The sequence below is a fragment of the Microtus pennsylvanicus genome, chromosome 14 (genome assembly GCF_037038515.1).
Source record: "Microtus pennsylvanicus isolate mMicPen1 chromosome 14, mMicPen1.hap1, whole genome shotgun sequence".
NCBI classification, from domain to species: Eukaryota; Metazoa; Chordata; class Mammalia; order Rodentia; family Cricetidae; genus Microtus; species Microtus pennsylvanicus.
This window is the reverse complement of record NC_134592.1, coordinates 32425154-32437971: the sequence shown is the minus strand read 5'-3', so window position 1 is coordinate 32437971 and position 12818 is coordinate 32425154. Positions and strand designations below refer to the sequence as shown.

The 12818-nt window shown below is 43.0% G+C and overlaps 1 protein-coding gene across 3 annotated transcripts in view; it reads right to left on the bottom strand.

Moving 5' to 3' along the window:
* The window catches only part of Dpf3 (double PHD fingers 3), a 275295-nt gene that overhangs the window by 141205 nt on the left and 121272 nt on the right, over nt 1-12818 (bottom strand). For all 3 annotated transcript variants that reach the window (XM_075947683.1, XM_075947682.1, XM_075947684.1), the window contains exon 2: nt 8629-8789. In XM_075947683.1, the coding sequence (XP_075803798.1) occupies nt 8629-8789 (161 nt within the window). The remainder of the gene's footprint in view (nt 1-8628; nt 8790-12818) is intronic.

The following is a 12818-nucleotide window of genomic DNA, read 5'->3' as shown; positions in this document are numbered from 1 at the left end:
AAATGCTGTTTTCTTACAATTATCTCCCACCCCTGGCTCTTACAGCCTTTACCCCATCTCTTCCATGTGGACCCTGGAGCTGTGAGGGGAAGCTTGTGTTAAACACACCCCACACGCCAAGGTCTCTCACTCTCTGCACGTTGGCTAGTTGTGGGTCTCTGTGTTAGTTATCATCTACTGCAAGAAGCAGCTTCTCCGATGAAGGTTGAGTGATGCATTGATCTGGGTCCCTGCCAAGTGTGGTGTCTGTGAGCTCCTTGGCGTAGGAATACTACAAATGAATGGAGATGAACAGAGAAGGGCTGAGGAGGTCATGTATGGGGATGAGTCCCAGGGGATGGAGACGGCTGAGGTGGATCCTTTGTAACGAACTGCTGGTCTAGATAGGTGAACTGTTTCTCTGAGCTCTCTGAGCCACTCAAGCAAATGACCAAATCCAAACGGCACCACGGGGTCTCCTGATTTGTATCCAGAGGTCAGAAACATAGCTGACAGCCTGGACTTCGACTGGCATATGAAATGGGGCAGTCTTGGAAGACTGGACCCTTAACCTGAAGAGTCTGGTGGTTCTTGGGGTAGAGAAGGTCGGAGGCTAATTAAACTGTGGACACCCCAGGAGTGTTTGTGGAGAGTTAAGCAAGGACCAGCTTGCGGAGAGCACATCCGTTCATGGGGGGATTAAGTGTGGATACAGAAAGAACAGTTAGTTTCCAGAGGCAAATAAGTGTATATTAATATGATCAGTAATACCATTCATTAGGGGAACGCAAAATTAAAACAATAAGAAGTATCGCCATACATCTATCAGAATGGCCAAATTTCCTCTTGACTGACAACGTGCAGTATTAGCAGAGAGGTTAAGCAATGGAGCCCTCGCACACATCAGGAGGGAATGATCTCTACTGCACTTTGGAAAGCTGCCTAACAATTTCTTTAAAAGTTAAGTGTTCACCTTCTTTGTGATCTAGCAATTCTGTGGTTGAGCTGTATGCCCCAGAATAAGGACAGCGTGTGTCCAAACAAAGACTTAAACACGGATGTTCATAAAGACCCTCCCTAATAATAGCCAGAAACTAGAGAGAAGTCCAAGACTTCGTCAACAGGTGAAGGGTAAAGAGCTGACAGCCATGCGTAGAAAGAAATTACTGATGCATGCCAGTACGTGGATGAATCAAAAAGGTTACATTACGTGAAAGAGAGTAGACATTGCCACCTCTGAAAAGGAGACATAGCAGTTGACTCCAGGATATAAAGAAATCTGTGCTTTGCCCTCAAGGAAGAGAGAGGAGAGGTAGAAAGATACAAAAGAAAGGGGTCAAGGGGATTTAGAAACTTTGTAGGGTCGAGGATATGTTCATTATCTGGATTATGCAAATGGTTTTACATATACACATGTCAAATCTCAACAAATGACACACAAAACAGCATGCTTAGTCCATCACGTGAGTGAGTACCATGAACCCAAACGCTTGGAGACAGAAACATTTCAGAACCCAGGGTTTTTTATGCCTTAAAATATTTATGTCAACTTTGCCTATACCAAGAATCCTTAAGGAGAAAATTCAAAATCCAAAATGCTCCAAAAACTAGAACTCGGAATTTTGAATTTTCAGGGCTGTCGAAACACTGGCTTCAGGTGTGTTGCACGAATTCTTGTTGGTCTTAATAAAAAAGACTCAGAGTCATCTATCAGGGAGCCAAAACTGAAGCATCAGAGAAGCAGAACGCCAGCTACTAGGGAGTTAGTTCCTTTACCTCTATCAATGTTCAGACCAAAGGAGTAATTCTGTCCTCAGATTCCACCCACAGATTGACCTCACACTGCTTCAGACCGACTGCCTCAGACTGCACTGCTCCTAGACTGCAATGAGCTTCTGACTCCTTCTGCCTAATAGTCCTCTCTCTGTCCAGCCATATCACTCCTGTCTCCACCTCCCTAGTGCTGGGATTAAAGGCTGGGATCTCAAGTGCTGGGATCACCTTTGTGTGAGCTCTGTTTCTCTTTTAGACAGATTCAACCTCATGTTGCTCAGGGTTACCAACAGAGATTCCCCTGTCTCTGTCTCCTAAGTTCTGACACCTCACATGCACACACATACACAAACACACACACATGCGGGCACACACACACATATGCACATGCACACACACACAAAAGATTTTCAGATTAGGGATGCTCAGTCTGTATCTCATAAAGCTGTTTAAGTTTTTATTTAATGAAAATATAATCCCAAGGATTTCTGTTTCTAAACATAAAAATAGGTAAACTTTCTCCTATTCTTTTACCCATTTTTGAAGTGTACATTGGTACTTTGTCCGTGTCTATGTGTATGAAGCACATGTATACAGTGTCCAAGGAGGCCAGAGGTAAGCACCAGATTCCCTGAGACTGGAGATGAAGGTATCTGTTAAGCTGTCAGGCAGATGGATAGTAAGACTCAAACTCAGGACCTCTGGAAGAGCTGCCAGCGCTCTCAACCTCTGAGCCCATTCTCCAGCACCATCATGTTCTTTTTATAAGTATAGTCAAATTCACTAGACACTGTCCATGCAACAAACAAGACACCGCTGAAGTGACCATAGCAGACCAATGAGGGACACGGGAACCTGAGGGACATCTGATTGGTTGAGCTCCTTGAGTATTACCTTTAAATCAAGTGTCCTATGCTGGGCAGTGGGGAAGCTGATAACCTGAAGGTATCAATAAATCCAGAACAACAAAAAAAGTCCCAAGAAAAGTCTGTCCTCTAACCAAAGACCAGAAAAGAATGGCATAAGCTACCCATGAATCCAGCATATCTGGTGTGTTGACGTCAGAGGGAGCCAGGGGAGAAGCTTGAACTCATGAGGAACCTTGGGGCCTACTCTCATGCTCTAGTAACAATAAACACACGCACGCACGCACGCACACACACACACACACACACACACACACACACGTACATACGCACATTATCATGGGAGCCTGCTTTAAAAAAAAATATCAATAACATCTGGAGTCTCATAACAAAATAGCCAAAATGTCCAAGACCCAATCAACTTAGAAAGAAAAGGCTAGACGATGCTAATGTTAGAATTACCTGACAAGGATTTTAAAGCAGCCATCATAAAAATGCTTTCCCATGCAACAGAACGTCTCAGAAAAGTAGATGGCCAACACAAAATGAACTCAGTGACATCTTTGCAGGTTCTCTGTTCCATAATGTTTTTGTCAAGGCTTACTTTTTTAACCTTATAGTTCCTTTGGCTTTCAGTTTTGTGTTTTCATGGGATTCCCATAATGTGTGTGTGCAAACCTGTCTGTTTCTTCATCTATCTATGTGTGTTCCTTGTGCTTTTCCTATTCCAGCTTGTTTGTTTTGTTTTCTCTTATTTTATTATTATCCTTTAGATGCCTATTTGTTTTCTAACTAGAGACAGAAGGGTGCAGATTCAGATGGGAGGGGATGTAGGGAAGGATCTCAGAGGAGTTGGGCGAAGGGAAAACAAAATCAAAATATATTCTATTTAAAAAAATCTATTTTCAATAAGAGAAAAAATACACAAAAATACAAGGAACCAAATAGTAAATTGAGAAGAATAAATAGTAATCAAAAAACCAAAAATTCTCCATGGGTGAAGCTCATCAGGAGAAAATTCTAAGAAGCAGTAAATGAAAGATAAAATTGTAGAAAATATCTAATTAAGGAACTGAAAAACAAAATAAATAGAGCCTAGGGGGCTGGAGAGATGGCTCAGCAGTTAAGAGCATTCCTTGCTCTTCTAGAGGACCCGGATTTGATACCCAGCACCCACATGGCAGCTCATAACTGTTGTAATGCCAATCCCAGGGGATCCAACGCCCTCTTCTGGCATCTGCAGGCACTGCACACATATGGATAGAACACTCATATGTAATAAAGGTTTAAATTTTTAAACAAAAAAAAAAAAGATAGAGCCTAGGGAGCAAAAGATGTGTGTTGTTATAATCTCAAAAGGAAAGAAAATGGTGCTGGAAATAACAGCCAGCAATTTCTCAAAATTGGAGCAAAAAAAACTGTAAGTTCAGGAAGCCAAGTAAGCTTCAAATAAAATAAAGCTGAACCAATCCATCCCAAGACACATCAAAATTAAACTTTTGAAAACTAAAAGCAAAGGCTTGACAGTGGTAGAAGACAGACCAGAAGATGGACCTTCTCACAGCAGGGGAAATCCACGTGACTGACAGCAGTTTCCTCGTCACAAACCATCTGAAGAAGTTACAGATTGTCCAAAACGCTATTCAAAAAGGACTATCAATTTGTAGCTTTATATCCATAAAAAGTGTTCTTTGGGAATGAAGAAAAAATCAACATGTTCTCTGACAAAGGAAACCTAAGGGTTATCACAGATCCTTAAGTAAATGTCATCAAAAATTTTTCAAGAACTCTAGGTTGGACTTAATGGTCTGATGTGGTCTTCGGTAGACAGGAAATGTTTAAGATAGCTATTTATTAGTACCACCGTCTAACTAACTGAGCTAATTTATAACTGGAGACGGTGAGAGGATTTGATGAGAGAGAAGATTAGGTGCAGTTATAAAGGGGTTATATGAAAAAGATCTCTGTGGTGAGGAAATGGTTTCAGCTCTTGACTGTGGTGTTGGTTACCTGGGATAAAAAGGCAAGGTCTCCAGGGAACCCTGTGGGAGAGGAGGCAGTGTAGAAGCCAGAGGAGATGGAGGGCACCAGGAAAACAAGGCCCTCTAAATCAGTAATGAGCAAAGCCCACAGGAACTCATGGAGACTGGAGCAGCAGAGGGCCTGCACGGGTCTGCAGCCAGGCCTCTGCGCTTAGGACTCCGGTTTAGTGATTTTATGGGAATCCTGAGGGTGTGAAGGTGTGGGACTCCGATGCTTGTGCCTTCCTTTGATTCTTTTCTTTTGTTGTTTTGTCTTGTCCAACTTCAATGTGACAGTTTTTGTTTTATTATATACTATTTTGTTATATCTTTTGAAAGTGAATGAATAAATAAAAACTTAGACACTGGAAAAGGTTAAAACGTAAATTGTCATTTATACCTGCTGGGAGAGGGAAAACCAGTTTTCTCCAGCAGAGCGGCCCTGGGCAGATCAGCCACCCCAGGGAAGAGCAGCTGACCAACAGACAATAAACTCCACAGTTTTGTGTGTGTGTGTGTGTGTGTGTGTGTGTTTATTTGGTTACAATCTGGTGGCTTTTTTTTTTAATTTCCTTTTAGGTAGTGTGTTTTTTTTTTATTTTGGTTTGGGGAATTTGTTGCTGTATTGGGGTTTTGCCTGTTTTCTGAGAAAGAATTTAAAGTTGGGTGGGAAGGGACGGGGAAAGGATATGGAAGGACTTGGGGGAATGAAAGAATATGATCAAAATGTATTTGAATTTTAAAACTAATTTAAATTTTAAAAAAAATGGCAAGCTGGGCGGTGGTGGCGCACGCCTTTAATCCCAGCACTGGGGGGGGTGGGGGCAGAGGCAGGCAGATCTCTGTGAGTTCAAGGCCAGCCTGGTCTACAAGAGCTAGTCCAGGACAGGAACCAAAAAGCTACCCTGTCTCGAAAAATCAAAAAAAAAAAATGGCAAGAGCTATTTACATGCATTTTGCCAATATCAAGTTGGGGTGTGTTATTCCAGTCCGCTCTTAGAGAAAGCAAATGAGAATCAGAAAGGCGTTCTCTGTACTGTGTTTGCGGTTTCCAGGAGCTATACAGTGACTCAAAATGAGAAGCTAATTTTCAGAAAAGAATTCTATGGAACTGCTGCACAGAGCAACCCCTAAGAAGTAAGACCAAAACGAAACCTATAAATCCAACCATATAGGAAACATACTGTCACAACCAACACAGAAAACTATTTGAAGTGACTTTAAGGCGGAGTGCTTTGACACCACAGCCTAAGGGGAACAAGACCTACAAAAAGCAAAAGGAAGAAGAAAAAATCTTAAACCCTGTCCGGTAATCTTACTGTGAATAGTCTTGTTGTTACTATGATGCTGTGTCTGTTGTGAGCACTGTATGGGATAAAGCAAGAGTATCAGTATCATTAAATCCACGTTTGAGGGTATATGTGTATATGTGTTGTATGCATGCATGCATTTTTGCATGTATATGGGCATGTGTGTAATATGTATATCCATGAATGCACTCACAGGGAGTGTGTGCGTGTGTGTGTGTGTGTGTGTGTTGGATGTCTGAAAAAGGGGGAAATAGAATAAAAATAGTTCAGTACAAACTATTCAAAACTGAATTATCTAGGATAGTAGAATTCCACAGCATTTTTCACTTAAAAAAATATCATACTTTATAGCTGTGCTGACTAAAAAGCCTGAGAAACAATGATAAACCTAGAAGCCGTGAATCGCATAGATGTTTGCTTCTAAAAATTTCCTACAAAAACAAGAACCCAGGGCTCCTAGGAGAAGCAGCTCTATCTGGTCCAAGGCAGGAAGTGCATGAGGTGCGCCTGCATCAATTTGTCCTGATACTGGGACGGCAGGGAAACCATCAGAAGGGACTGTGGCTGTTTCCAAAGCCCTGCTGGCTGAAGGTGGGACCATGTAACCATCAATCAGAATAACAACCGCAATGGATTAAAGTGCATCAAATGTGTTTAAGTCCGAGTTCATGATAGCACTTAAAATAACTGTATTGATCAGCTTCGGACAATACCAAGGAACCAACTCATTATTCTGAAACCTGGTAAATACAGGGGAAATGCCATTTATCTCGTGTCAGCTGTACCTCACCATAACCAAAGCTTTAATGAGAGGATGTTTTTCTTTACAGAAGCTGAAGAGCTAATAAATAAAAAAACAACGATGGCCCCCAATCAAAGGCCACTTTTTTTTTGCTACTCTTAATGGAATAAGAATCTAGATGATTATCATGAAGGACGCTAACATAAATGTTAAATGGAAGATAACCTGATTGTATGAGCCTCCTGATGAAGGCACAAACTACCACTTCGGATTCGGAATTACCTTTGCCAGGGAGGAGAGAAAGAGAGAGAGAGAGAGAGAGAGAGAGAGAGAGAGAGAGAGAGAGAGAGAGAGAGAGAGAGAGAGAGAGAGAGACTAAGTCTCTAGACCTAATTACCAACTCACAGAAATGACACCATGGGGATGCAATCAGCAAATCTGAGCTCAGGGAAACCCTACAGTGCCAACAACCCAGTTTCTTCAACAAATAGCATACAAGGGAGAGAGTGTGTGTCAGAGAAAAGGCTGCAGGCTTCTGAGAGGCACATCCACCAGTTGCAGTGTAGGAATCCTGCTTGGAGCCTGGCTCACGCTAGAGGCAGCGGGAGGAATGAACGCCGACTCTCTGATTTGATCATAATTGTGGGAAGGGGTGGTCTTCTCCTTTATCTTTTGAGGCAGAATCTTGTCACGTGTCTCAGGCTGGCCTCAACTTGCAATCCTCTTGTCTCAGCTTCCTAAACACTGCGATTACAAGCATGTCCCACTGCATCCAACTGGCTTGACATTTGAAGTCCATAGTATTTATACAGGGAATGATGCGTTGTCCCAGATCTACTTCAAAGTCACCCAGAATCGGGGAGAAAGGTGGCAGCTAAGTAAGAACGAAACGATTGGCCATAGGTGACTGTTGTCAAGCTCGGCCGTGAGGATTTCGATTTCCTCTGCCGTCATCCAAATTTTACACGAGTATGAAACCTTTCAAAACAAAATTTTGCTTAATATACTCATGCAGAGCCAGGTGTGGTGGTATATATCTTTAGTCCCAGCACCTGAGAGGCAGAGGCAAGAGGACCAGGAGGGGGTCAAGATCGTAGCAAGTCCGGCTTGGCTCCATAGCAAGCTTGAAATCAGCCTAGGCTGAGAGCTACGGAATATGGGGGTGGGGTCGGGGGGAGGTAGAGGCTAGGCTCAGCCAGTCATGTGCTTACCACAAAAGCACAGATCTGAGTTCAATCCTCAGAACCCATGTAGATGCACACACGCTGGCTGGCCAGCCGAGCTGAATCAGCAAGCTCTGCGTAAAAAGTGAGAGACCCTACCTCAAAAAAGATGGTGAAGAGCATCTAATTAAGGAAGATGCTTGCATGCCAACACACCCCATGCACACACACAGGAACAGTTATGTGCACATATATACATATGCATACAATTAAATCTTAAAATAACTAAGACCACAGAAACCTGCATTTCTAGAGCTAGCTGTCTCCCTAATCTACACCAGTGGGGTTTATTCGATTCTAAGAAGCCTAGATTAGAATCCTGGTCATGACAGCAATAACATCGAGCATTTTAGAGTATTGCATATTGAGTTGTTCATAGACAGTGTCATTTAATCCCGATAAACCCTGAGTAGTAAATACTGAGGTTATCCACACTTCACAGATGACGAGACTCAGGGACAGAGTTCTCATGACAAAACTAAGCCTTATTCCCACAACTAAGCACATCCGCAGATTTTTAGTCAACACCCAAGGGTGAAAAATGAAGACCGCTTTCATTGGATTTCTTTAAGATAAATACATCACACCATCCTTGTCTGGTCCCTTGGAGAAGGACTTTCTGACCCTCAACCCACCCAGCTGTGTGGTCTCCCAGACTCTTTCCTCCAGACTGGAGCCCTAGTGCATGCTGGTCCCAGCAGAGGCATGGCTCACCTGGGCCTCGGTGCCTCTTCTCCATCCAGATATAGCAATTGTTCTGGGCCACCCCAGTCTGCGAGTCCAGGAAGGGGAGGCGCACGCTCCGCTCTGCACACAGTCGTGAGTTGTAGCTCCGGCAGTGCTCGATGGCTTCCTTGTAGAACTGGTCCCCAAGCCTACGGGAGGCAAGAAAGAAAAGGAGTGAGACCAGGGGGCATAGAAACACAACCAGAGGGAAGCGGTCCCCTCCCCTCTTCCGGGGAAGAAGCCACATTAATGGCAACTAAGTTGGTGGGCACCAGGAGCCCCATTTGTCATCAAATCTCTACCAGATTCCACTTCCTGTCCCAAATCTACCAAATAGCTTAGAAAATACTTTAAAATAGGCCCAAAGAACAAATTCCATCAGTAAGGTGACCAGCTGAGACATGGCCACCCCTTGGAGGTGGTTCAGTAACAATGTTCTGAATAGGATTTAGAGAACATCCAGAACCAGAGCCCTCTCCTTGAGCACCCCTACACTTGAGTCTCAGAAGTTGCCAAAACCCACCCAGGTTCCTACTGTGACAGAAGAGTATTTAGGATAAACCAAGACTACAAGGGCAGAGGAGGCATCCTGTGGAGGCTTAGCCATTCGTTGTAAGAAGCTTTTGAGGAAGGACACCATGGATATGCACCCACAGTTAAAGAAAAAGAACTTTCTCTGGGCCGGGTGTGGTGGTGCATGCTTTTAAATCCCAGCACTCAGGAGGCAAAGGCAAGGGGATCTCTGTGAGTTCGAGGCCAGCCTGGTCTACAAAGTGAGTTCCAGGACAGCCAGAACTGTTACACAGAGAAACCCTGTCTTGATAAAACAACAACAACCACAAAACAAAAACAAAACAAAACAAAAAGAAAAAGAACTTTCTCTGATCAAAAGCAAACAAGAGAAGTATTTAAAATAAGGTCTGACACTCCCCCACCCCCTTGGGAATTGCTGAGGGATGCTACAGAAGGGGATGTCACTGTCCCTAGTTATGCAACCACCAAAGGGAGCCCACTAGGCTCCAGTGCATAGTCCCAACCCCTGGTCACACAACCCTCCCTGAACACAGTAAGACACAAAACAAAAAAAAAGGGCAAGATTGTGAGACAGGGACTCATCTGGAAGAGGCGTGGTTGATGCAGGTGGGTGAGCTGTAAGAGAGGTGGGGGCAGCCATCAGAGTGCATTATGTGTATAAAATTTTCAAGGACTAATTTTAATTAATAAAAATTAAAATAGTGAGGCTGGAGAGAAGGTTCAACTGCTAAGAGCAGTCACTGCTCTTCCAGGGGACCTGGGATTGGTTCCTAGCACCCTGGTCAGACAGCTTACACCCACCTGTAACTCAAGCTCCAGGGGATTTAATGTCTTTTTCTGACCTCCATGCAGGCACATGTATGTAGCATTTATACACACAGACAGACACACAGAGACATGTGTTTTTTAGTTAGGACAAAATTAATAATAATAACAGTTGAACTCAAAGCAATTCAATGCCCAGAGTTGAAGACACTAATATAAAGCCACCCTGGTTTGCAGGGTGGTGACCCAATTTAAAGAGTCAATTTGATGCCTGTGAATCAAGTATTTCATATAATTTGGATCTTTTGAGGCCAACATATCGCACTTAGCATATTACAGTATTCTAGATTCATCCAGGCTATAATATATGTCAGAATGTCCTTCTGTTTCTGACTGTATCATATTGCATACTTTGCTTATTGGTTCATCAGCCAGTGGATACCTGGATTGCTTTCATGCTCTAATCACTGTGAATGTAATAACTATACTCTCTATAGAAAATGCGTCACAATACCCCATGGACATAGGGGTATAAATATCAAGCCTCTCCTTTCAATTATTTAGAGTTCAGTCCCAAGAGTGGATTTGATGGACCATGTGGAAACTCTGCTTTTATTTGTTTCTTTTTTTTTTCTTTTTAAGAACTACCAGGGAGTGGGAACTGGGATTGATATGTAAAATGAAAAAAAAATAGTTTGTTTTCTAAAAAAAAAAAAAAAACAAATTGGAGGAGAAGAAGGAGAAGAAAAAGAAAGAAGGAGGAGGAAGAGGAGGGGGAAGAAGAAGAAGAAGAGGAGGAGGAGGAAGAGGAGGAAGAGGAAGAGGAGGAGGAGGAAGAGGAGGAGGAGGAGAAAAGAAAAAAGAATTTTTTTTAAAAAAAGGAAAAGAAGGAAAAGAAAGTGCCCTACAGACTTGCCTACAGGCGAACCTGATGGAGACAGCTCCTCAACTGACTCACTCTTTCCAGATGACTCTAACTTGTTCCCAGCTTGCAAAATTGTAGCCAGCATAATATATAAAGTGCTTTATTATTTTGTAAATTAATTTCCTTTTGACAATGCCACTATATTTTACTCTGTTGGGAAGGGACTGAGGTGGCCTCGTTTTGCAAATGTTTAGCACTTGAAGCAGTGGACTATATAAACTTTATGGAATTTTGTGCCCTTGGTTAAAAATATTGACACTTTTGACTTTATCAGCTTTCTAAGCTGAAAAATAAATTATGGTTCCTCGTTCCATAATTACAGAACAGAGTCAGCCTCCCGTGTAGAGGGATTTCTGTTTCTTCTTCTACTGAGACGCTTCTACCGTGGAGCTTGTGTTATTGGTAAGTGGAATGGTTCTGAAGAAAGGCTTAAACACCAAAGGCGCTCTCACTCAACTGTATCCCTACAGAACGCGAGAAAGATTCGCTTGTGCTCTGCAGCAGCTGCTGCAAGAAAGAATTAGTTTTCTTTATGCTTTTGTTGGTGTTTTCTCAAACTTTTTTCTTTCTCACTTCATTTGGATAAGCTATGATAAATTTAACCAGACATCATCTTAACAAAAAAAAAATCAAATCAGAAAAAAAAAAGAACTACCATACTGTTTCTCACAGAGGCTCAGCCAGTTCACAAGATCACCAGCAATGAACAGGGTTCTAATCCCAGCCCATTCCACTACTGCTTGCTAGACAGCAAGGTTTTAAGCAGCCTTTTCTGTTCTTTTTTTAAGTCAATGGGTAGATTCTACTAAAGATTTTTTAACTTTATTCTGATTATTATTATCATCATCATCACTAGTGTGTGAGTGTAGGGGCAGGGCACGTGTGTGAAGGGCAGAGGAAAACTTGGCAGAAACAGTTCTCTCCTTCCATCAAGGACGGAACTGAGGTCCTAAGGCTTGCTCCGCAAGCACCTTTAGCCCCCAAGTGATCCCACCAGCCTCCTACCAAAGGATCCAAAGCAAACATCTTACAGTTGGAGAATACAGTCATGGAAGGTTCATCTGTAATTTAATTGTTGACAGGCCTCTGAGAAACAAACAATAAATCCCCACCGCACCCCACCCCTGATCCCCTCCCATCCCCCACTCCCTCTTGTCACCTCTGAAGACTCCCCACATTCACACGGGAGGGTTAGCACACACAGAAGGTATCGCAGCAGTAACAAAACCAAGCTACCATCAAATCCTAATAACCACACAGCAGGAAATGAACTGGGGAGGGGAGCAGAAAGCCCATTAAAATGCTATAAAATGGAACGGCACATAATCTGATGTAATCAAAGATACTAACAAGGACCACAAGATTGATCAAAAATGAAGAACGCTTTCGACAAAGTATTTGCCTGTGTCGCACCAGCTTGAATGGTCCCCCTGCTAAGGCGATGCGTCTCAGAGGAACGGAACTATTTGTAGATAGTTTAAGCCATGCGAGATGATACAGCGTGCCCAGGGTCTCCAGCAGCAACCACCCATGCCACATTGATGGGAACTGCTCAGAGTACCACAGGGAGAGGGTTCCCATAGTCTGCTGTTTGTTTCAGACAGGATCTTACTATGTAGCCCGTGTTCCTGCCTCAGCTTCCCCAGGGCCTAGGAGACGGGTGGGAGGGCACCACCATCCGTCCAGGGTCATCCCATAACCTTTCCTAAAAAAGATGTTAACTAGTTCAACCTAAGAAATTCTGGGTAAGGGAGGGGAAAACAAAATTATAAATTGAGCCCATAAAAGGGGAGTGGGAAGGGTAAACTTCATCTCCTGGAACAGGATTTCTTTCTTCCAGATAGACCTCTGGAAGCCTGTACCAGAGAAATCCATAGAAAGATTCAAGGCAAATTTCCCTGCCATGCCCTTCGCTTCCAACAGCTTTGGCCCACATAGGAGGAACAAGAAAATG